This window comes from Apteryx rowi, unplaced genomic scaffold, assembly GCF_003343035.1.
Source record: "Apteryx rowi isolate R43461 unplaced genomic scaffold, aptRow1 scaffold_40, whole genome shotgun sequence".
Lineage (NCBI taxonomy): Eukaryota > Metazoa > Chordata > Aves > Apterygiformes > Apterygidae > Apteryx > Apteryx rowi.
In genome coordinates this window covers 1,228,526-1,250,515 of record NW_020450530.1, presented here as the reverse complement: position 1 = coordinate 1,250,515, position 21,990 = coordinate 1,228,526, and the positions used below count along the sequence as shown (strand labels likewise).

Below are 21,990 nucleotides of genomic sequence, written 5' to 3'. Positions count from 1 at the left end.
ACGCGGGAGCGGCACCGGGAGCGGGAGGTCAGGGCCCTGAGGGGGGGTTGCCGCCCCGGGGCTGCGGCGGGCCGCGCCGCTCGCTCTGGGTAACCGGCCCCGGAGGACTGAACTGGCTTTCGAGGCCGCGGTCGTGTTTGCTGCTGCGTTTCGCCCGCCGGGGGCAGCGGGCCGCTCGCTCCGCTCCCGTGGGGCGGGCTCGGTGTGAACAGATGCGCGTGGCGGATGAGTATTTATTTGAAACCCGCGTCAATTCCGGATTTGAAGGTTTTATAAAGTTATTTTAACAAGCCTTAAGTGTATGTTTTTCCCCACCGTGTCTTTTTAGCGCAGTACTTCGCAAAAGTGGATCTGCAAGCTCGATGCTTAACGTGTTTAAAACCTTTAGAGTTCCTCTGACGCATGCTTTCATTTGGTATATGGGTACGGTTATCCCAAACACGTGTTTTAACTAGAAGAGCTTGTATTTTAATTTAATGATGTGGCTATAAGTGTTATGAAGAGAAACTTTGTCCATACTGATAATTTTCAGTTTAAGTAAACTTCCAAAAAGAGTAAATGGAAAAAGTAAAGTTCCTCCATAGAAATATACTCTCTCTGTTTTCAATAAAAGCAGGAAGAAAAATGTGAATGATATGTTTAAAAAAAAGTATTCAGTACAACCCAGTGTGTAAAACTGACGTGCCTGGCCTTGTATGTTTATACAGCTGCCCTCTGCTGGCTGTATCTTTGCTGCTTTGGTGCAAAATCATCATCCAGATGTGGATTCCAAGTGTCTTTTGGTGTGAGAGGTGGAATTCAATTGTAGTAGTCGCTGTGGAGTGCAGTGACAAAAACGGAAGAACTTTTAGCTGTGGGCCTTTGAGTATTGATCTTATGTCATTAAAATATTAGATCCAGAAATTCATCCTTGAAATGTAAAAGATGCACTTCTAGAGAGTGATACTAGCTCTCTGATGGGAGTGCTGGTAGAAGAGGAGTCTTTACTAAACTTTTACTCTGAAGTTTATTGAATTTTGTGACATGCCAGCCTTTCAGATGTGGTATTCTTGGCTAAGTGAGTCCCCTTGGCAGTCGTGCTGATAGAACATCCGTTGTCCACGCGATCGAGGATGTAGTCTCCTGACTCTCTCTAAAAGGATTCTTCATGGAAATGTTGTTCTTTCATAATAGCAGACATGTCCACAGAGTATAAAGAATAGTCTTGTAATAACAGGAGGTCTGTTTTGTTTTTTTTTCATTTCCATATTAGATATGCAAGATGTCATCTACTGTTTTTGCTCAAAGCAGCTGAACCGGGAAGCACCTTGATGCTGACAGAGCCCCCCATGGTGGTGGGGGACCTTCTCTTCCCAGAGAAGACCTAGAATTCAAGATGAGAACCAACAAGGTGTACAAGCTCGTCATACATAAGAAGGGGTTTGGAGGCAGTGGTCAGTATCTTCTGGCTCATAACAGTGAGATCAGCGTGCTCTTCCTTATTTTAACTGTTTTATTGATCTTTTTAACAAAACAAGCAGGGTGGAACTTTAATGTAATGAGCAGTATTACCAGCCAGAGTGTGGAAAGCTCTTTTCAATAGCAAGATACAGCAGAACAAAATTGTATTAATTTGTCAGAACCAAATGCAATTGCATCTGTAAAATAAAATGACTTTATTCTGCCTCTTCTGCTTTTGTTTTGTCACTTTTCATCTGTTTGTTTTCTTCTTCTAACCTTATATTTCAGTCACCCTTAATAAGGGTGACAGAGGTGTCAATGACTTGTTATCACTGCATGTGGATGCATATAGGGTCAGACTTTGTGTTTCTGTCTACTAAGAACAACATTTATTTGTTTGCTTCCTACTTCTCGGTTGACTTCTCGGATTCTCCAAATCATAGCATGTTAATCAAGTTCTGCTAAGAAGATTCTATACTATCTGCCTTCCTGCCAGTGCCCATTAAATGGGAAACAGAAGATTCTGCTTGCCTAAGTAAAGCAGGCTCTTTTGTTGAACAAATCTGGTGTGAATGTTCTGTGACTTGAAAGAAAAGTTGTTGCCCACAAGATTGGCCAGACTGAAGTGACTGGATTGGGGCACTATCATGTAGTGAATACAGTGTATTGTTAATGTGTTAATCCTGGACTAGTACACTAATGTTGAGCAGGCTTATGCATACAAAAATACACGTTTCTGTGTTCGATACATATTTGTTCATTGCAGGTTTCCTTATTCTTTTATGTTTTGTCTTGTAGATGATGAACTGGTGGTGAATCCTAAAGTATTTCTTCAAATCAAGCTGGGAGATGTTGTGGAAATTGCACATCCCAATGATGAATACAGGTGAATTCTTTGTGCTGTTATCAGTCAAGTGTGGTTAGAGAACTGAAAGAGCGTGTTCACATGTGGAGCAGTACATACGTGTAGGCAGTAGCCTCTAGACTGAGGGACCACTGGTTGCTTGATTTCATAACTTTGCTTCAGGAGGCTATGTTTTTTCTGCCTGAAGAAAAGTAAAGGGGATAACTGTAGCAAGAGGTCTTATCTTCAAGTTTGTGGAATCCTTTGTGTTTGATGCTAGTTTGCTGGCTGTAGGGTAAGTAGCACCTGAATATGGAGAAATACACAACATCTTTATCTTCTTGATACAGCTGCTCTTACCTAATGATTGTTCTTCCATTCTGTAGTATCTCCTAGGCAAAATGAAAATTTCCTGGTCTGGCTGCAAAAATGTAAACCTCCTTATATGAAACTGTTTATCTTGCAGCTTATGTCTGAAAAGTAGGAGTGTACCTGTTTGATGATCTGAGAAGCTCTTGCGTGACTTATCTTCCCCATTAGAGCATCACATTTAGCTAAACGGTACCTTAGGGTTATAATAGGTATAAAGAACAAGGGGTGACAGGCAGAGAGGATGATGTACGATGTTTTCAGAAAATATTAATGTAAATGTTTGTTAATATGGCATTGCAAATGCTTAGTTTATCCCATGTTCAGTGTTACTAAATTGCTTTGAGAGAGTGATTTAGTCAGAGTAGATTGGTGTTTCAGCTTTTCTGCTTTTTTCTTTTTTGTGTCCTAGCCCCCTGCTCCTACAAGTGAAGTCACTTAAGGAAGATTTGCAGAAAGGTGAGACTCTAGACTTACAATATGCATGGTAATACCATAGACAAAGATTATGTGATTGGACTGTAGCAGTGATTGAGTAATGCCATATATTTTAACCTTATAAGAAAATCAATGCTTTGTCTACTTAGGAATGGAAGGATTATTATTTTATCAGGAAATGAATAACCAATTTTAAATCAGCTTTTGGCTGGGTAATGTGGGGTACAGTTTAAACAAAATTATTGGCTTTTAGCCTTAAATTTTTTTTCTGCTCTCTCTGACTGGCTGTATGTCTTTTCTTCTTGTAGGAATTAATTCAGCCTAAATCTTATCTCCTCTGCTTTGATTTTTAACAAATCTTTAATTAAGCAATAGCTGAGAGATGCTTTTGTCTTTTGCTAAGGTCCTAAATGTTTCATGAGAATCTCACTGTAATGATTTGGTACTTTAAGCCACTTGGAAACTTCGGGGGGATGTTCACTTCTCCGTTGTCCTTTTTTTCTTCTGTGGCAGAAACTATCAGTGTGGATCAGACTGTTGCACAGGTATTCCGACTGCGGCCATACCAGGATGTCCATGTGAATGTCGTTGACCCAAAGGTATGTGGCTTTGTAACTTTGTTTCTGTTTGCCCCTTCAGTTAGCTAATTTGGAGCCCTTTGCATTTCCATCTATACTGGTGTTGGAATAAAGGCTTTTGTTTTTTTATTAAAAGGTTTTTAGTCTTCTCTCATAAGCAAATGAGGCTTGGGCAGTTACAATATTTGTTTGTCATGTGTCTTTTTCTTCTGTCCTCATTGCCCCCTCTCTCCTTTTGAAGTCTATAGACTAGCTTCAACATAGCTTGACAGAGATGTAGAAATCTCCAAAGATAATTAGATTCCTGAAGTTTCAGGATAATCAGGCAGAGGCAAGAGACTGTGTAAGTGGCCCAGTCAAAAGAAAAGCCATAGTGTGAATTTACATCATTCGATGCCAGACAACCTTTATAAGAGACATCTTTTATAAATGTCCCAACTCTCAGAAGAGCTTCAATCAAAGTGTGCATTCAGTACAAGACAAAAATCCGCAGGAAACTAGGCTTCCTTAATTTCATGAACAATGGAAGTCATTTGTTTTACTTCTGGTTCTAATCAGCACCAGGACTCATAGCACATAGTCACGAAGCTTTTTCTGGCCACATTATGCAACATTCTGCAGCTCACAGTAGTTCTAGGTATGTGTGCAACATTGGCAGTTCTTCTGATGGAATTTCCTTTTTGTCTTGCATCTGTTAGGATTATTGGCTTGCTTTAGAATAGCAAGTAACATTTGGTCCTGACTAGAACAGGTTGAAGGGTGCTGCGTAGGAAACAACGAGTAGAACCTAAGCTTCCTTCCGTTTCCCAGGAGGTGACCTTGGACTTGGTGGAGCTGACTTTTAAAGATCAGTACATTGGGCGTGGGGATATGTGGCGACTGAAGAAAAGTTTGGTAAGTCCTCTGCTTGCCCTACTGTGTAGGGTGCAGGAGATTATGTACCTTTTCCCTTGCTCACTGTAAAAGACAACAAGCTTTTTACAAAATACAGAAAACTGAGGAAGAGACCAGTGTCAGCAACTCTTGAGTAGCACACAGTTGCTTACTATGTTAGTGGGACGTCAGAGTGGGAGAAATGCATGTAAATATGTTACAGAAAGAATGATGGTCCTGTCATTTCCCACTCTGTGGCAATAATGTTCATTAGTTCCTTGGACATTGAAATAGCTGTTGAGAGTTTTTCCTTGTGTTCTGAATTTTACTAATTTACTATCTTTGGAAAGAATTGAATCCAAACGTTTTTCAAATACAAGTATACTAAAGCATCTGCTCTGTGATAGTATCGCTTATTTAGCAGCTATTAAGATTTTTTTTCCCCCCCCCCACATCTCTGAAATGCAGTCTGTGGTTGATCTATGGCCAGTTCACCAGGCAAATGATCATTTTATTACTGTTGTTCAGCCTGGCTCCAATCTATTACAAAACTATTTTCCATTGTCCCATTTGGAGGTTCTGTAGGTTGAGAAGTTACTTGCAAATCTGCTCAGTAGCCATCATGTTTTTATGGCAGGAGTCTGGTGTTTGAGTGTGTTTTTTGTGCATCAGTCTACTTTGAGCATGCTGTTCTTTTAACACGTGAAACTCATCTTTCTTAGGTCAGCACATGTGCTTATGTCACCCAAAAAGTTGAATTTGCAGGTATCAGGTGAGTGCTGTATTATTTTGATTTATTCCCTGATATAGGAAAATTCCAGAGGAACAGAGGAGTCTCTGACTTGACAGACGACTATAAAGAGAAATGCTCTAAACTTGTATATTTTTAGCATTTCCAGCTGTCAGGGGAAAGAACACCTTGTGAGGAACACAATCTACTGCTGCTATTCCTCTGTTACTTATGACTTCAGATCTATGAGTCTGGAGTATCCAATGTGAGAATTTTCTCTGAAAAATCCTCCACGTTTTTCCTTTCTCTTACTTTTTACAGACTTCTGTCTGTACTGTGAGGTGGAGGAAGAGGTTTACTTGATCTGAAGTGGAAGAAACCAATGATAGGACAAGCGACCACACTCGTTGCCTCTGTGAATGCCAAATAATTTGCCTTTCACCTGTTAGAGTATTTTGCCCTCCTAAAGCTTAGGTAATAGTACAGAAAAGGGTTGCTTCAGCTGCTGTTGAGATGACAAAAGGTCAAGGAGACATGCAGATGTGGCAGGAAACAACTGTTTGACATCTTTTGGATTAAAGATAATTTTTTATTCAAATACACTTATACTGTCTTCAAGTCATCCTTGAATGCAGAGTTTGGCACATCCCTAATTTGCTCAAAGACTGATTTTTAGTTTGGTTGGTAAATATTCTGCCCTGTTTTTCTTCCAGGGCGCAAGCAGGTGAACTGTGGGTTAAGAGTGAGAAAGTCACTTGTGGCTACATCAGTGAGGACACGCGGGTAAGATTTCGAGTTAGTGGGGGAAAGGAAGTTTTTCCCTTCCTTTCCTTGCCAGGCTTCTTGTAATTCCCTCTTGTTTGCAGGTTTTTGTGAATCATTTGGATTGGCTGTGTTGTAAGATAAAGAATGGTAACAAATTCTTGAAAATGAGTAACTAATACAGTTTCTCTTTTCTGCACTGCCAGCACTAGGAATTACTTTGGCAGTTGAAATGCAAGCTCTTTAGAGAGGAAGTGCCCCGTGATGCAGTGGGCAGAGTGTCATAGAAGTCGCTCTCTAGTTAACTTCCGCATTTGGCACCAGTTTTGCATTCTGTGGCAATAGCGATCAATCGGTTTGTTCCATCTCTTTCCTGCTCCTTGTAGTATGCTGGCAGCAGTGTTAATGCCACTGTGTAGTGAACTGTAGATCAAAGAACTGATCTATTTGGGGGGAAAAACCTTTTACTGCATTACTTCTCAGCTTGATCAGCTCCCTGATTCATTTCCTTGTCCAAATCTTCATCCTGACAAAATGCAAGAAGCCTCAAGAGCTGAGAATGAGGGCTTAGGAGTTGATGGTGCAGGAACAGTGACTGCTTAATCTGGTAGTTCTGCCAAAAACATTGTTCCTTAAACTGTATCCCTGGAGACTGTTTGGGAAGCCATTGCTGGGGATCTAAACAGTTTCCCCTACCTAGTATCATTCTGATGCCTTCTGTGAATATACCTTCTTTTTAAAAAGATCTTTCATTGCTCTCTAGGTGGTCTTCCGCTCCACTTCAGCCATGGTTTATATCTTTATCCAGATGAGCTGTGAAATGTGGGATTTTGATATCTATGGTATGTAGGTAACAGACTTGCTGCCTGATTGTGAATGCGGATGGCTGCAAGCTTTTTTGTCACTACTAGAAAACGAAAATGTCCTGCCTTTGGCTGAAGCATTGCTCTGGGAACTGCGCTATGGTCCCCTCTTGGAATCTTGCTTGCAGTGCCAGGCCTTTACCTCTCCTGCGTATTCCATAATTTTCTGCTCTTACTGTAGGGCTTGGGTACTGTTATCTCAGTGACTAGTTCAGGGGGGCCAACTGGGCATGAACCTTGGAAAAGGTTTTCCTGTGGATATGTCTGTATTGGGTGATTAGGGCAGGTGCAAGCCTGGGTGAGTCCTGAAATTAGAAATGTATGGGAGCCCTGTGCAAAGAGGTTTGTGACGTTTTAGATCTCTCTTGACTTTGGTTTAGCCAGGAACCAAAACCCCTGTGTTAGCCCTGGTAGAGTCAGCTAGAATTGTTAAAATGTTAGCAGTTAAGAATCTGAGTGACTTATCTGTGTCATTGTCCTATTTTTTCTGGCTTAATTCTTTAATAAACCCCTTACCACTTCCTTTGACCATGTGTTTAGGCATATGTAATTGGGCAACTATTCAAAACTGAGCAGGAGATCAGTTGTGCATAGTATCTCTAAAAGATAGTACAGATGCTTTCCCAGCATGTTGCCAACATGTTGGAATAATGAATTTAAAGGTCAGATCCCTCTGACAATATAGCAGTCTTCTTGTTTACATCCTCTGAAACTTGGCCTTGCTTTTTCACCTTTTTTTTATCATCTTTGCTTCAGAAATATTAATATTTGATATGCACATGGCAGGTTATTCTGCTCTGATTCTAATAAAAATTATTATCCTAGAATGTCTGTGTTAAATTTACCTGGATCCATAAGTATATGACTGAAGTAACTGCTGCTGTTTGATGCTTTGGAGATGTGTTTACTTTGCAGGGGACCTGTACTTTGAGAAAGCTGTGAACGGTTTCCTTGCTGACCTCTTCACAAAATGGAAGGTAATTAGCTGCTTGAGCTCATCCTGTTTTGAAGGAGCAAGTCAGTGTCAGCTTAAATACTGAGCCCTTTGATCTGCTGGTTTGAGGAAGACCCAGGTTCTGTCAGTCAGTGCTAAGGTTTCCAGGACCATCAGAAGAGTGGTTACTGCAGGTCTGCAGAAAAGTGCTGGAACTACTTGGCACGTGTAATTTATCTGATGCCGCCTCTACTGTGTGTGCATCATGCAATTGATTTGTTCATGTGCAGGGGGTCTGACTGGACTAATGTCATCAAATGTATGATACAGTTGTGCCATAATGTGCAAGTACGATTTACATGATCTTATTTGTTCCAGGTCATCTCAATTCCTCATATTTCCCTGGTACTGTGTGTAATCTGGTTAATGCTGCTATCTGTTAACATGGGAGGTTCTGGGCTGTAGTATATGGGCCACTGGAAGTGCAAACCACTTGAAAGAGGGGTGCTTTAAAAAACAAGCAGGAAGCCTCACTATGTCTTCTGACTAAAAAAACCGAGTGTCGTCTCCTGTGTCAGCGCATCGCCTGGCTCTGAGCCAGGTACAACTCTGTCAGCAGTCCCGCGTTAGAGGAGAGGGAGGGCGGCACTGGAGACTGACACCCTTGCAGCTGTAGAGCTGTCCACCAGACTGCCGTTGGTTTAAATAAGAGAACTGTAGCAATACCCAAAATAAGGCAGATATGGAATCTGCAACCTAAATTGGAAGGATGATGGACATGGCAAGAGCCTGAAATCCTAAATGTATAGCATCTATGCAAAGTACAAATCACAATGGTCCCAAATGTCAAGGAGTGCAGGGGTGTTCCCATCAGATTTGTCTCATTTTCATGGAGATTTTGACCACTGCAGTTACTAGGGGCACTGCATGATGTGTCTATAAAATACCTGTCTGTATTTAGTACTAGTATAGCGTGTTGGACATGAGCTGAGCAGATCCGGGGGCTCGCTCAGACCGAGGCTGTTGAAGCTTTCCCTTCGGAAGGGATGGCCAGTGTGGTCTTTAGAGCTTGTTAATTCCATTGTGTGCATTGGCACTGTAAATGTTCAGTGAAGTTTTAACTTTTTATTTCTCTGAAATCGTTTGGGCCATCTCTTTCAACATTAACAAATAAGTATCAATATTGTCATAAGAGAGTATGTTTATGTAATCAAACAAATTGAGACATCTGCCTTTGTTTTTTTTTTTTAATCCAAAAATATTGTATCCTGGCAACTACAGAGAAGAGTCTCTTTAGAAACTAGTAGAGAATGCTCCTGTTAAATGTTCTATAGCCTTGCAGAACAGGATTCGGGTCAGAGCATTATGTTATCTCATAAAAGCCTGTGCAGCACTGATGCAGATACGTAGCAGTCAGTTTTGTTTCTGGTTATCTTTGATCCTTGGTGTGGGGGAGAGAGGGTGCTACTGTATGTGTTTCTAGATATATACATGTGTGTACACATGCAGTTTTCTGCCAAGTGTGACCCTTAGGATTTTGTTTTTTCTTTTTCTTCTATCCTTCCTGTAAAGGAGAAGAATTGTAGCCATGAAGTGACAGTGGTTCTATTTTCTAGAACATTTTATGAAGCAAAATCTATAGGTAAGTAAATCCTGTATTTTCATGACACTATTTTTAACCTGTCTTCTGTTCTCTTGCAAGTTGGTCACGGGCTGGCAATGTTTTTTGCAGATGAAGAAGGGTTGTTCTCGTAAGGGATACTATGCTTTGGAGTTCATTAGATGTAGAACACAAATGGAATATGGGTCATGAGGGAGTTTCAACTCCATGACCAATGTGTTAGTTCAGCTTCTGTAAATTTTATGTTGCTGTGATGCAAAAGCCTGAATCTGTTTTTATGGTTCCTGTAAGTTCTTGTCCTCCTGTAGAAATGGCAGGGAAGAGAGAAAAACATTAGTGTTTAAWTTGGAGAGAAAACTACTCTTTTGTAGTCTCCTCAATCAAGTATTCCTTCAACAGCTTTCAAAAGCTGTTTTCCCTCTTGATTTATTAAGTCCTTGTCCAAACTATTCCGTGCCAAACACAATGGATACATGACCATTCTTATGAAAATACTGTCGTGAAAACCTTGCATGGAAGAGTATATGGCAAATTTTCTTCATCATACGCAAATTCCTGTAATACTATTTTAAAAGCAAATTTAATATTGTGGGAGAGATAAGATTTTTCTTAAAGATTTTTTTAATGGAAATAACTGTTCCTTACTAGAAAAGAAAGGAATTTTTCTGTACAAGAGCATAGAGTAATACTTGCTTTTGCTTCCATTTCAGATGAGTTTCCTGAAACGCATCGTGCATCAATTCGGCAGGATCACGAGGGAAGATTTTATGAAGATTTTTACAAGTATGTCTTCCTTACAGTTCTTTCACCTCTTGCCTCACAGTGTATTTGCAACCCTCATTTCGACTATTCAGTTATTAACTGTAGTACCTTGCAACGAGTTAGTATTGTGAAAAACATTTATGTCTGAAAATGGCAGCAAATTGATCAATGTTCCCTATCCCATAAGTGAGTGCAAACCAATAGTTGCTAGATTATTCTTCCACTTGTAGGTGAGTATATTATTGTCTGCACTTTATTGGAATTGCCAACAAACTTAAAAGTCTATAGTGTTAGCAGTAGTTTTTGTTTAAGGCTTGGTTATCTTTCAAATCTTTACTTTCTTGAAGTTGAAGAACAGATGGTGCCACTGCTGAAACTGCAAGTGTTTCCAGTTAGGTACTAGAGCTTTTGGCTGATGGTCACAGCAGTTGAAGCTGTTGGTTGATCCTGAACTTAGGCTTGTTCAGAATCTTACTGCTTTGCAGAACAATGATGATGTTTGATATATAAAATTGATTGTCCATTTTATTAGAATTCTCTTTGGAACAGGATTTAGTATAAAAGCTGTCAGAAGCAAGAGATTAAACTACTCAGGGTTGGCAATGTGCCCAGCTTTGTGTGTGCATCTTAATGGTTGGTACAAATATGCAGCAGTTCTAAAGCACTGTCTAGCAGGGGGAAGTAGAACTCATCTTCTTTTGTGCATTCTTTTTGCCGCAGCTATAGGTTGTTCATCCTTTCTCATTTCCTCATCAGAGCTTCCTTTTGCAATGCTAATTAAGTTGTGTTCTGTCCAGAGTTGTGGTTCAGAATGAGAGACGAGAAGAATGGACCTCATTGCTCGTGACCATTAAAAAACTTTTCATCCAGTATCCTGTGCTGGTACGACTAGAGCAAGCGGGTACGAGAAGCTCCCTCCCCCATGCTTTTACCCTTTTATTTGAAAGTTGCCTGTAAACTCCCTAGTCTCAGTGGGAGTTTGGTATTTGCAGTACTTAAAAGTGCTTTCCTGGGTAAGTTACTCTGCTTATATCTTTCTGAGAGCCAACAAATACCAGTTTTGCTTATAGACTGTACTACCAAAGCAGTTTTGTTTTGTTTAACAGGTAGTCTATATAGAGATAATTTCTCTCTTTTTTTCCCTCCTCCCCCCACCTTCCGATCACTTGTCCAGAGGGCTTTCCACCAGGTTACAATTCTACCTCAGCACAAGGGAACTACCTGGAGGCCATAAATCTTTCATTCAATGGTAAGTTGTGAACAGTGAATAAAAATATACAGAGCTCTCAGTAAATCGGTGTGGACTTCTGCTGCCTGGTGCTTAACAGTGGGAAGAGAAGAGAAGGAGAAATATTAAGTGGTTAAACTGTTGTTTTCTGCCTTCAGGAAACAGTGTTCTGTTTCTGTTTCTGGAAAAACTGCAGTCAACCTCAAATAGCTGAGTATTGAGTAGTTCAGTCTTCAGGAGACATTTACAGGACCTTGTTAGCGTGAATTTTTTTTCTGCTTTTCTGTAATTCTTTACATCAGATATTTTTCCATCACCTTAATGGCTGTTAATTACTAATTACTTCCATGGGAGAGAGAGCACATCATGTTACTTAGTCTGATTAGTAATCAGATTAAGGATTTTTTTTTTTAAGGTGTAATAAAGGAAGCACTAAGCATATGAGAAAAATATTCCTATGCATGCATCTGTTTCCCATCTTTTCTTCTCCTCTGCTCTGATTCATCTCTCTTTCCTGTAGCTTTATTGGCACTAATTGGTTGGACAAGGCTGTGTACAAGTCCTCCCATGCTTGTATATGCTTTGAGGAGTCCTGCTTAATTTCACTATTCACGTGATATTGCTCTCTGAAAACATCCATCATTGTTTTCTTTTAAATATGTGTGTTCCCTGACTCTTTCTTCTAGTGTTTGACAAGCATTACATTAACCGGAACTTCGATCGGACTGGCCAAATGTCTGTGGTTATCACACCTGGCGTGGGTGTGTTTGAAGTAGATCGGCTCCTTATGATTTTAACCAAACAGCGGATGATAGACAATGGTAAATAACTGGCAATACTGTGCAGCTTTTATAAATGTGAACAAGTAAATTCTGGAAAAGCTCTACTTCCTTTGTTCTGAAAAAGTAACTGTTGTAACCTGTGTACTCTGGAAAGAGGTGTAAGACGGGTCAAAGACTTGTCTCCAAACTTTGTATTGAAATGGCCAAATTTTTAGAGACTTGGAAAGTAGTTAATTTCACATGAATTGGAGATAGCTGAGTACTTAATCAGTCCTGTCAGACCTTCCCCTTGAAGGATAATTTTGTGTGATTTATGTTAGTTTGGAAGAAATGCTTCCTATATCCCCACTGGTGCTGTCGGTTTGTAATCATATCATGGGATTGCTAACTAGTATTTTCATTATAACTGCATCTTAAAAATCTGATATGAATACAATGTGGGGCTTAGCTCAAATTCAGGATCTGTTTTGTCTTAGCGTGTCAGTCCTGCTAGTTGTATAGCTGAACTCTTCTGTTCCTTGTTTATAGGGATTGGTGTGGACTTGGTATGCATGGGAGAACAACCACTACATGCTGTTCCACTCTTTAAGGTAATGGAAGCTTCTTTTCCCTTCTCTCTGCTACCAGTACAGATGTTACTCACTTTGTGACTAGTTAGATGCAACTAATTGCTATACTTCTGAATTTCTCTTCCAGCTCCACAATCGCTGTGGACCTGGGGACTCCAGGTTGGGTGATGACTACAATATCCCACACTGGATAAACCATAGGTAGGTGAACCTAAATTTTTTGAGGAAATACCAGCCTTTGCTAAACCGTTGTGTTGTGCTTTTCTCTATATAGATCTGTTGTATTCTCTTTCTTGTTCTGCTGTTCTTTTCCTCTGCTCTGCTTGTGAAGCACCGACAGATATCACAATAACCTTGCGGAACTGGGAGCACTCTTGTAGAAATTGTGGCATTAATGCAGTGTACCAGCGATGACAGGGTAATTTGCAGAGGGAGGAGTCTTGATCTTAAGCTCTCTTCCCAGCTAACTCACTTCTAGACTTGAAATATGCTCAAAGAAAGCCAAGGAGCTAAACAACTAAAATACAATCACTTCAACTAAATTGATTACCAGTGAAAACAAATACATTATAAATGAACAATTATTGGCAAAGAAAATGTGTATAGCAGGGATAAGTGTTAGAATAGTTGCAGGAAACACTGAGGCTCATAGTGTAGCGTCCCTTCACTCCGAGACATTGTAGGTTTACTTTCTGTTAAATGTAGAAATAGGAGAGGAATCCAAAGAGGTCAGGGCTGAGAATGAAAGGTACTCCCACAGTCCGTGTTCTACTGTAGCATTTCTTCTCTTTTAATAGCTGCTTTTTCTGTATGTATTCGTTGTCTGATTGTCCTGACCAATAACCATTCATAGGTTGCTTATACCCAGTATTTTCAAGTAGCTGAAAGCTGTCTGATCTCTTCTTTAGATGAAAATGGCGTCTGAAGGCTTATAACAGGGCAGGCTTTAAAAAAATGTGGATAACAAGAAAGAGGTCTTAATGCAGAAATTGTTTGAAATAACTACTTAATGCATAAACTATTTGAAGTGAGAGAAGGTCCTTAGTTTACAAGCATTTATGTAAGTCATTACAGTCATGCAAATTAGAGAAAGAATCATGTCAAATATGCAGTAATGTATAGATAGTGAAAGTTGATATCTTTCTGTGAAAAGAGGAAGTGAACTGGGGAATGCAAAAGTTAGCATATTAAGAAGAGGTCTAGACTGAGAGTGTACGGGAATCAAAGGCTTGGAGTTTAAGAAAAGAGTAGCTTCTCTCATGTTGACCATCTATCAGTCTCTTACATGTGTTGTCTTCTGCAAGAAAGTTATTCCCTTTTCTCCGTCTAAAAGCTAGCTCGACTTCACGGGCTGTTTGCGAAGTAGCTGACCAGCCCTCTTACAGTGTTCACTGCCTAGCAGACAGCTGAACAGCCCTGTTCTTCCTTTTCAGTTTCTACACATCTAAAAGCCAGCTCCTGTGTAACAGCTTCACTCCGCGGATTAAGCTGGCAGGAAGAAAGGTAGGTATATTCTGGTTATCTTTTCTTCTTATGAGTTAAGCAGATATCTTTTCTCGGCCAGGCATCAGAATCCTTCTAGCAATGTTAGCATTGGAACTGTAGAAACTAGTTTCTGTGTTAAAAGACAGTTTATTTTAGGGATTGTGAATGAGGGGCTCATTTCTGTCTTTTCTAGGATGAAACTAGGTGGGAAATATTTTAGCCAACGTAAAAATTAGAGTTTAATTTTGTAACAGAGAATTCTGTAGCGGGGAGGAAAGGTGTCAGCAAAGGTGTTTGTTTTACACCGTGGATTGTGACTGAATATCGGTATTTTGTGTTTCTTAACTGTAGCCTAAAGTGGTCTGGCTGCCTCGTTGAGTCAGCAGGATAAACTATTTCTACACTAGATACCAAGTCTGATGCTTGATCGCACCAGGGGCATATTTCCATAGAACATACTGACTTTCTTTCTCCCCTCTGCCCTCTCCCCTCTGTTGTTGGTGATGGTGGTGTGTGTGTGTCACTTCGCACTTCCTGTGTTGGATCCTCCAGCCGCTGGTTGAGAAAGCAAAAAGTAGCCGAGATGCCTGTGAGTAATTCTGTTCTGGAATGACTTATCCTGCTGACTCATAAAATAATAAATAGTTCTAGTAAGACAATGACACTACAGCAAAACCACTATTGATGAGAAGCTGAAAGGGATAATTGGTGTAGAAAACCATCAAAACCAGATAGTCGTTATCAAGGATGCTAATAAATATGTATGAATTGCCTTCCTGGCAAATGGAAGGAGGGGAGAGACTCTATCCTGACTGTTTGTCACCTGGCTAGAGGAATAAATGGTGTCAGGCTGGTGTGCAAGAGGTACTGCTTGTGGGAATGAGACAAGAGGGCATTGGCTGGTTTATTGGGATGTTGTCAGTACTATGCACACAAAAAGAGAGTGAGAGGCCTGCATTCTCCTAAAACCAGCTCATTTCAGGAAGGTGTATGTGCTTTTATGTCCATTCTTTTAAAGGCACTTAAAATGTGCAATTTCCTGTTTAGAATGTTTGCATCTATTCATTACAAAGATTATTGATTTAATGTCTGATTGTATGGGGGAAGATAATTAGTGGCTCAGCAACTCTGAGAAGCTCTGAGCTAAGGCATCTGCTGTAGCTGTTCTGCTCATGAGATTTTTGTATGCAGTTTCTTTTGTAATAGATACTACTCTCTGCGGTAAGAGTTGGATGCTTCTAACTTGCAGATCTTGAACAACGTTCTTGAAAGAGGTTCCAGTGTTTTATGGTTTTATTTCAGCTTTAGGGGCTCCAAAAGATGCTGAAAATGCCCTGCCTATCCAAGTAGATTATGATGGCTACGATGCCCAGGTGTTCAGACTGCCAGGCCCGTCCAGAGCACAGCGCTGCACCACTTTCAGGTAAGATGCTTATGAGCGTACTAATTCTAGAACAGCATGGTGGGATTGATGAACTTGTGTTAAAGTATTCTTTGGCTTTCCTTCTTTCAGATGTATTACCTAACTCTGAAGAAACTGTATGTGGACTCCTGTTCACTTGAGCAACTTGTAGAAATCCACGCTGAAAGATGCCAGTACAATTTAATGTAGTTAATAATTTAATGCAGTTGCTCTCTAGCTCTGTTTTTCTAGCTGTGTAGGCTCAGGTCTAGTATCTTTTACACCATGTCTATATCACCAGCTTGGTGTGGTATCTGTAGAATTGCATAAAGAGTTGAGCATGCTCCTTTCACAGTCACTGTGCTGGAAGCATTGTATTACTGTGTCCCTGTATAGTATAATGTACAAAAGTGTACAGTACCTGTGTAGTAAAAAATGGTGATAGCTTCTTTGTAGCCTCCTTGAGCTCAACTATCCAGTGTTGAGTCTCTTACGTGAGTTGGGCCTGTTGGAGCCTCTTGATAATCCAGGAGTTAGTTAATCTCTCTTTCATATCGCTGGACATGTCTTTTCATTTTCAGCAGGTCTGTGAGGGAGAGAGAAAGCCGTACCAGGAAGAGCTCTAGTTCCTATGACGTCTCGTGCAGCCCTTCTCTGCAGAGCCGCACGCTGCCTCCAGAGGAGGTGAGGAGCCAGGCTTCTGATGACAGCTCATTGGGCAAGATCTCCAACATCCTGATGATCCCACGACCTCACCTGCACCAGTATGAAGTCAGCAGCTCTTTGGGCTATACCAGCACCAGAGGTCAGCCTGAGGCAGATGAGAAGGAATCTTAGGTGGTGAAAGGGGAGAGAGAAGGTGGAAGTTGGTGTTGACCACAGCCAGGCCGGCACAGAGGAGATGGTGCTTGCATTAGTATTCCTGCTATAGCTTTTCCACAGCTCTAACTATGACTGGGTGTGCATTCTCCCTTGCGTATTTTTTACTGGCTTGTCCTAAATAACATGTCCTGACACTGATTTACTCATTTCCCTTGTCTATTACCATTTTTAAAATTTGACTATTCTCTTGTGCCCCTCTGCAAATGTGGACATGTACAGGTAACTTTTTATTATCCAGGTCACTTACAATCAGTGAAATGAAAATTTGCCTTAGCAATAAGCCCTGGGGGACCCTACTTATAACTTCTCTCTGTTAGGATTTATTGTCATTAGCAGTCACTTTCTGGATCCTTCCTTTTGACAGCACACTGCTGAGCCATCTTGGTGTGTTAACAGTGGTGACAGTCTCCTTTTTTTTCCTTCTAATTTAATTTTTTTCTCAGACAGCATGTGATATCTTCCACAGGCCCTGATCATTTCTCGGTAGGTTATGTTCCTCCTCCAATTGCTTGGTATTCTTCAGAATTAGTTTGCTATCTCTGAAGGCTGTTTATGCTTTTTTTCTTTTTCATGCTGTATGCCACCTTTAATACCATATTTGTCCTGCTACAGCAGTTGGATTTACTGGTCTGTAACTGTTACGAGACCATGAACTTCACATTCTGTTTGTCCTTTATGTGTTCGCTCTCTGGCAGTTAACATACACATAGGCAGTCGGGTGTTTTTTACTCCTTTACTCTGAAGGATGGTCTTGTATCCCAGCTGAAGGTGTGCAGCTGGATGAGGATGTGTGTTGGATAGGACTGGTGGGGAGGGAAGGGTCAGAGTAAGCGGGATTTCCCACTTGTCCTGATTGGCAGGACACGGTGTAAATGAGACCCTCCCTTCTCTTTGGAGTTTCCATGTGTGAGCAAAGCAAATGCTGCTTAGTCATCTGGCTTAGTTCCTCCTCTCCTATTTCTAAATAACTGCATTTCTACTCTATGCTGGATAGTAATGACTAACTGGTAGCTTCTGAGATCTTGTATCCTGTTTCTGCTGGAAATAATCACTTATTTCAGTGGTCAAATCTGAATGTTACAAAAAAGGTATATATTGCTCAGTTGTGCTTCCTGCTATGTCTTTCGTACTCATCCTGAAGTTTCTGGTATGTCATGTCAGTCTTCTGTTTTGATGATTTCTCAGGAATTCTCAAAGCTCTGGGTAATTCTGCATAGGTCATTTAGCAAGTAGTTCTTTTATGGCTTAATTCAGTATAAAGTGTCACAGTGGACAGTAGTGCTGTAATGGCAGGTGAAAAAAAATTTTTTTTTTTCTTGTCTGGATTCAAATTTATGTTGTAACTTGCATAATGGATTGAAATTGCTTTCAGCTTCTCTCCGTACCTACTCTTCAGCTCTCCTTATTCCCACTTACCTGGGGATTCCGGAAGTCCCTAAGCAGTTCATTCTCTTTTGCTTGGCCTCTGCATGATCTCACACTAACGTAAAGTTGTGTTTTCCAGACGTCCTTGAGAACATGCTGGAGTCTCAGCAACGTGACTCCAGTGCCCCAGGGAGGTTCCATGTTGGCAGTGCAGAATCCATGCTGCACATTCGGCCTGGTGGTTATACGCCCCAGAGAGCCCTGATAAACCCCTTTGCCCCATCCCGCATGCCCATGAAGCTTACGTCGAATAGGAGGCGCTGGATGCACACTTTTCCTGTGGGTAAGTCTCTGTTTCATGGCATGTTAGATTGCCATGACTTCTTTCTTGTCTAAACATTAGCACAGCAAGAGAACCAATGTGAACTCCGGTGTCTTGAAATACTCTGCACTGCAATATAAGCTGAACTAATAATGTATAGGCTTGGTAAAGCAGAGCTCCTCTTGGAAATATGATCTTTTGGTAAACTTGGAACATCAGATACAGTGGAACAAGCTTATAGTAGATGGAGGCTGTCGAAGCGCATCATTGTCATGATTTGGGTTTGGCTTCGGCTTCCAGATGCTGAATCATTCTCAGATTTGTTTAGTGCCTTGTAAATAGCCCTTCCAAAATGTTTAGAAGAGTATTGTATTTCTCTGGCTTCAGAAAAGATGCCAGAGGTTCATGTTTTTGAAGATTTCCTAAGTTTTCTTAATTTCCACTAGTTAGCGTTGCTTGTGCTGTTGATGAAAGAAAGCTATGAGCAAATGAAGAGAACTAAGGAAGCCAAGACAGATGAGATGATTGATGATCAAACTATAACTGTGTAGGTCCATCAGGAGAAGCTATCCAGATTCATCATCAAACTCGTCAGAATATGGCAGAAATGCAGGGCAGTGGGCAGCAGGATTTGACACATTCTTCTGCTGAGCTGCTGGAGCTGGCTTACCATGAGGCAACTGGCAGGTAAGAGCCTCAGGATAGCTATGGGGGCATGCGATATGTCAGAAGGGGGCATAATAAGTGTTGGGGGTGGTGGTGTAATAAGTGTGTGTGTGAGGGTGTAGTAAGTGTGTGGGGGGGCATAATATGTCGGAAAGGGGCATAATAACTATCCGGGGGCAGTACGTATCAATATTGAACCTTATCGGTAGGCACCGATACGTCCCGTTGCTGACATGCATGCATACCTTTTGGTGTAGGGCCGATGTTGCTCTTGGCAGGCACCGATGACTATTGATGTTGACCGTTTTTGACCTCGACAGGCCTTGACACGTATTGATTTCCACATGTATCGCTAGGGCACGACATCCCTAGCTCTCCATCACTCTCGGTATGCATCGCTCCCTCTTGATCTCGACAGGCATTGAGGCCTGTCGATTTCCAGACCCACTTCGAGGCATCGAGAGCACTACGGATCGATAGTTCTCGGTAACTGTCGCTATCGATCCTTGCCGGTAGCCATCAATACCTCTCGATCTTGACAGGCATCTATGGTTTTTGCTCTCTGCCTGATTTGGCTCTTGGTAGGCATTGACCATATCAACATGGATCCCTCTGAAAATGGAGCAGCATCGATGCCTGTCGAATTCCACACCTATCGATTGACTTCGATATTAATATGGAAGCCGATCAATAGGCACCAAAACCTCCTGTTCCCGATACATTTTCCTTCTGCTTATAGTTATCTATGTGGTACTGTAAGACAGTTGCACGTTGTGGCTCTAAATTGCATGTGTTGTGTTCGTGTTGCGTATGCAGTATGTGCATTTTGAGATACAAAGCTCTTTTTTTCTTTTTTTTTAAAGTCTGGAGATAGTTTACCTGTCGCAGTTTGAGAAGGTGTGGTTATCATGGAGAGCTTGAGATGCATCAGCAGTGCAACGCATCCTTCATGGAATTGTTCAAAATTGCCTTAAAACTGCCTATGTCTTTAATTCTTGGGTTATTATCCCAGTAGCTGTGACCTTCATCCCAGAATAGAACATTTTTAGTGCAGGATATAGGCTCGCCTTGCAGTAACCGTTTAGCAATTTCAGTCTTATCCATTCAGTTCTCTTTCCCATACTGGTCAAAAATGCAGCTGTGGCGAACATCAGGGTGGATTATAAATGAAAATGTCTGTGTTCTTAAAGCACAAGCCTTGGTCAATACTGGGACCTTATATATTCACTTGTCGCCTCTGAGAGGGGAGAAAGAGCCCAGTGTTTTTGGAAGTGGGGAAGCAGTTTTTACAATGAGAACAACTTGATCCTTCACTTCATCTAGGCCATCTGTCAAGCTGCTCAGTTATTCGCCAACCTCCATGTATTCTCTTACCAGCTCTGTATCTGATTATTCTTTTTTGACAACACTTTGTCCATGTTTTTCACTCTCTTATTTAAGGTTCTTTGCCAAAAGCATTTTGGTAGCTTCGGCAACTTTAGAAATGCCAATAAGTTAATTTCTTTCATCATTAGTTTTAATAGGTCTTTTTCCTACTGCGTATTTCTTTCCTCTTGCGTGCTTGTAAAAGCTCTTGCTACTTACTGTTTATGAATGTCAGGGGTGACTGAGGTTCTCGCCAGCATCCTCTTCCTCTTCAGTTTCCATTTTTTTCCCCTTGCTCTCTTTGAGCAGTCCTTTAGGAAATCACATGGCCTAATTATTCTTCCATGCATTTTTTTTTTCTTTCATAGGGAAATTGTTGTTTTATTTTATATGTTGTTGTATTCTTTGGGATTCTCTAATTTTTTTCCCAAGTTGCATAACTTTAATATTATATCATCCTCACCAACTTTTCACTCTATTGCCTGTTACCTCAGAAGTGCATCCTACTGTGTTAAAATTTCTGGTCATTAACACCAATCCCTTCTGCCGTCATATTCTTGATGATCGTCTTTCTGGATCACTTGCAGATCTCTGTGGATGACACAGTCATCCAAAGCAATTTGCTCAGTCTGGAAATGTTGGTTTTCTACCCCATGAATTCAGATCTGTGAATAAATAACGTAGCTTTATTTCTCTCCTGGGAGGTATATGAGTAGCTCGTTCCCCACCGTCCTGTGAAAATCTTGCACTGGTCATTGCTAGAGGTAAAGACTGAAACGATATGGACAGATGCTCCGTATTGATACAGCCTTTGGTGCCCATTAGGATCTCTGGAAACAGCATTAGGAGCAGGGTTTCACCAAAGGCTCGGCTGTGATGGCAGTCTGCTTACTTATTTGTATATGGGTCTTACTAAAATTGGCTTGAGTGAGGAAAGAGTTTCTGTAAAAATACAGGCTGTTTTGTTTTTCTCCAGACATATCAGCTCTCGTCATCCAGGTGACAGTGCCTCTTTCCTGAGCTTCGGTGGAACAGAAGAATATTCTAATGGTCTGGCTGGCAGCAACGGTGCAGGTAATAAGCAATGGCAGAGTGTGGAAATTGGGAGACAAGGCCCCTATTAATAGTGACAAAATAGTAGAGACAGAAATCATGGAAAGTGGGTGTACCAGGGGTTATGAAAAAGAAATCATTAGTAATGGAAGAACAATTTTCAGCTTTTAGTGATCAGTTAATGCTTTTACTTGGACTTTTTGGTGTGTTCTAATTTTTTTTTTTTTTAAACATCTCTCTCTTTTTCTAGCAGTGTCTTATAAAACTTTAGTATAGGGAAAAAGCTGATTGTTTACATCTAATAACTTCTTGGGCAGTTGCTTAGTTCCCATAACAGCAAGGCATTGGCATCCAGACATGAAAAATAACTAAATGTGAACTGGTATTGTTCAGAACTCTTTTTCTGGGAGGGGCTGCCTTAAGGTGTCACCCTTTGGATTAAGAAACTTGTTTGAATATGTATTTTTAGATATACAAGTTGATGGAGAGAGCAAAGTTTGGTCATATCTACATTTTGAGAGAAGCTATAACAAAAGGGGTTTATTTTGTATGCTAAATTCTGAGATGTAGTGTTTTCTAGCATTTCTGGTCATTATCCAGCAGAGCACTTTCTTCACATTTTAAGTGCTTGAATGTGGCACCGCTTATACCAAATGT

The 21,990-nt window shown here is 40.8% G+C and overlaps 1 protein-coding gene across 11 annotated transcripts in view; it reads left to right on the top strand.

Moving 5' to 3' along the window:
- The window catches only part of DEPDC5 (DEP domain containing 5), a 49,489-nt gene continuing 27,499 nt past the window's right edge, over positions 1–21,990 (top strand). For 7 of the 11 annotated variants that reach the window (XR_003255076.1, XR_003255075.1, XM_026075125.1 and 4 more), the window contains exons 1-24: positions 1–27; positions 1,253–1,433; positions 2,239–2,326; positions 3,066–3,112; positions 3,605–3,690; positions 4,480–4,563; positions 5,265–5,314; positions 5,986–6,055; positions 6,798–6,876; positions 7,813–7,874; positions 9,404–9,473; positions 10,163–10,235; positions 11,012–11,115; positions 11,389–11,463; positions 12,129–12,263; positions 12,753–12,814; positions 12,921–12,994; positions 14,227–14,296; positions 14,831–14,867; positions 15,581–15,701; positions 16,262–16,485; positions 18,067–18,270; positions 18,801–18,936; positions 21,257–21,354. Coding sequence is in view for 9 of the 11 variants with exons in the window: in XM_026075125.1 (XP_025930910.1) it covers positions 1,376–1,433; positions 2,239–2,326; positions 3,066–3,112; positions 3,605–3,690; positions 4,480–4,563; positions 5,265–5,314; positions 5,986–6,055; positions 6,798–6,876; positions 7,813–7,874; positions 9,404–9,473; positions 10,163–10,235; positions 11,012–11,115; positions 11,389–11,463; positions 12,129–12,263; positions 12,753–12,814; positions 12,921–12,994; positions 14,227–14,296; positions 14,831–14,867; positions 15,581–15,701; positions 16,262–16,485; positions 18,067–18,270; positions 18,801–18,936; positions 21,257–21,354 (2,107 nt within the window). In the remaining 2 variants the exon portion in view is untranslated. Of the gene's footprint in view, positions 28–114; positions 268–1,252; positions 1,434–2,238; positions 2,327–3,065; positions 3,113–3,604; positions 3,691–4,479; positions 4,564–5,264; positions 5,315–5,985; positions 6,056–6,797; positions 6,877–7,812; positions 7,875–9,403; positions 9,474–10,162; positions 10,236–11,011; positions 11,116–11,388; positions 11,464–12,128; positions 12,264–12,752; positions 12,815–12,920; positions 12,995–14,226; positions 14,297–14,830; positions 14,868–15,580; positions 15,702–16,261; positions 16,486–18,066; positions 18,271–18,800; positions 18,937–21,256; positions 21,355–21,990 lie in introns of those variants that run through there. The other 4 variants (XM_026075126.1, XM_026075123.1, XM_026075120.1 and 1 more) reach the window with 2 other exon arrangements.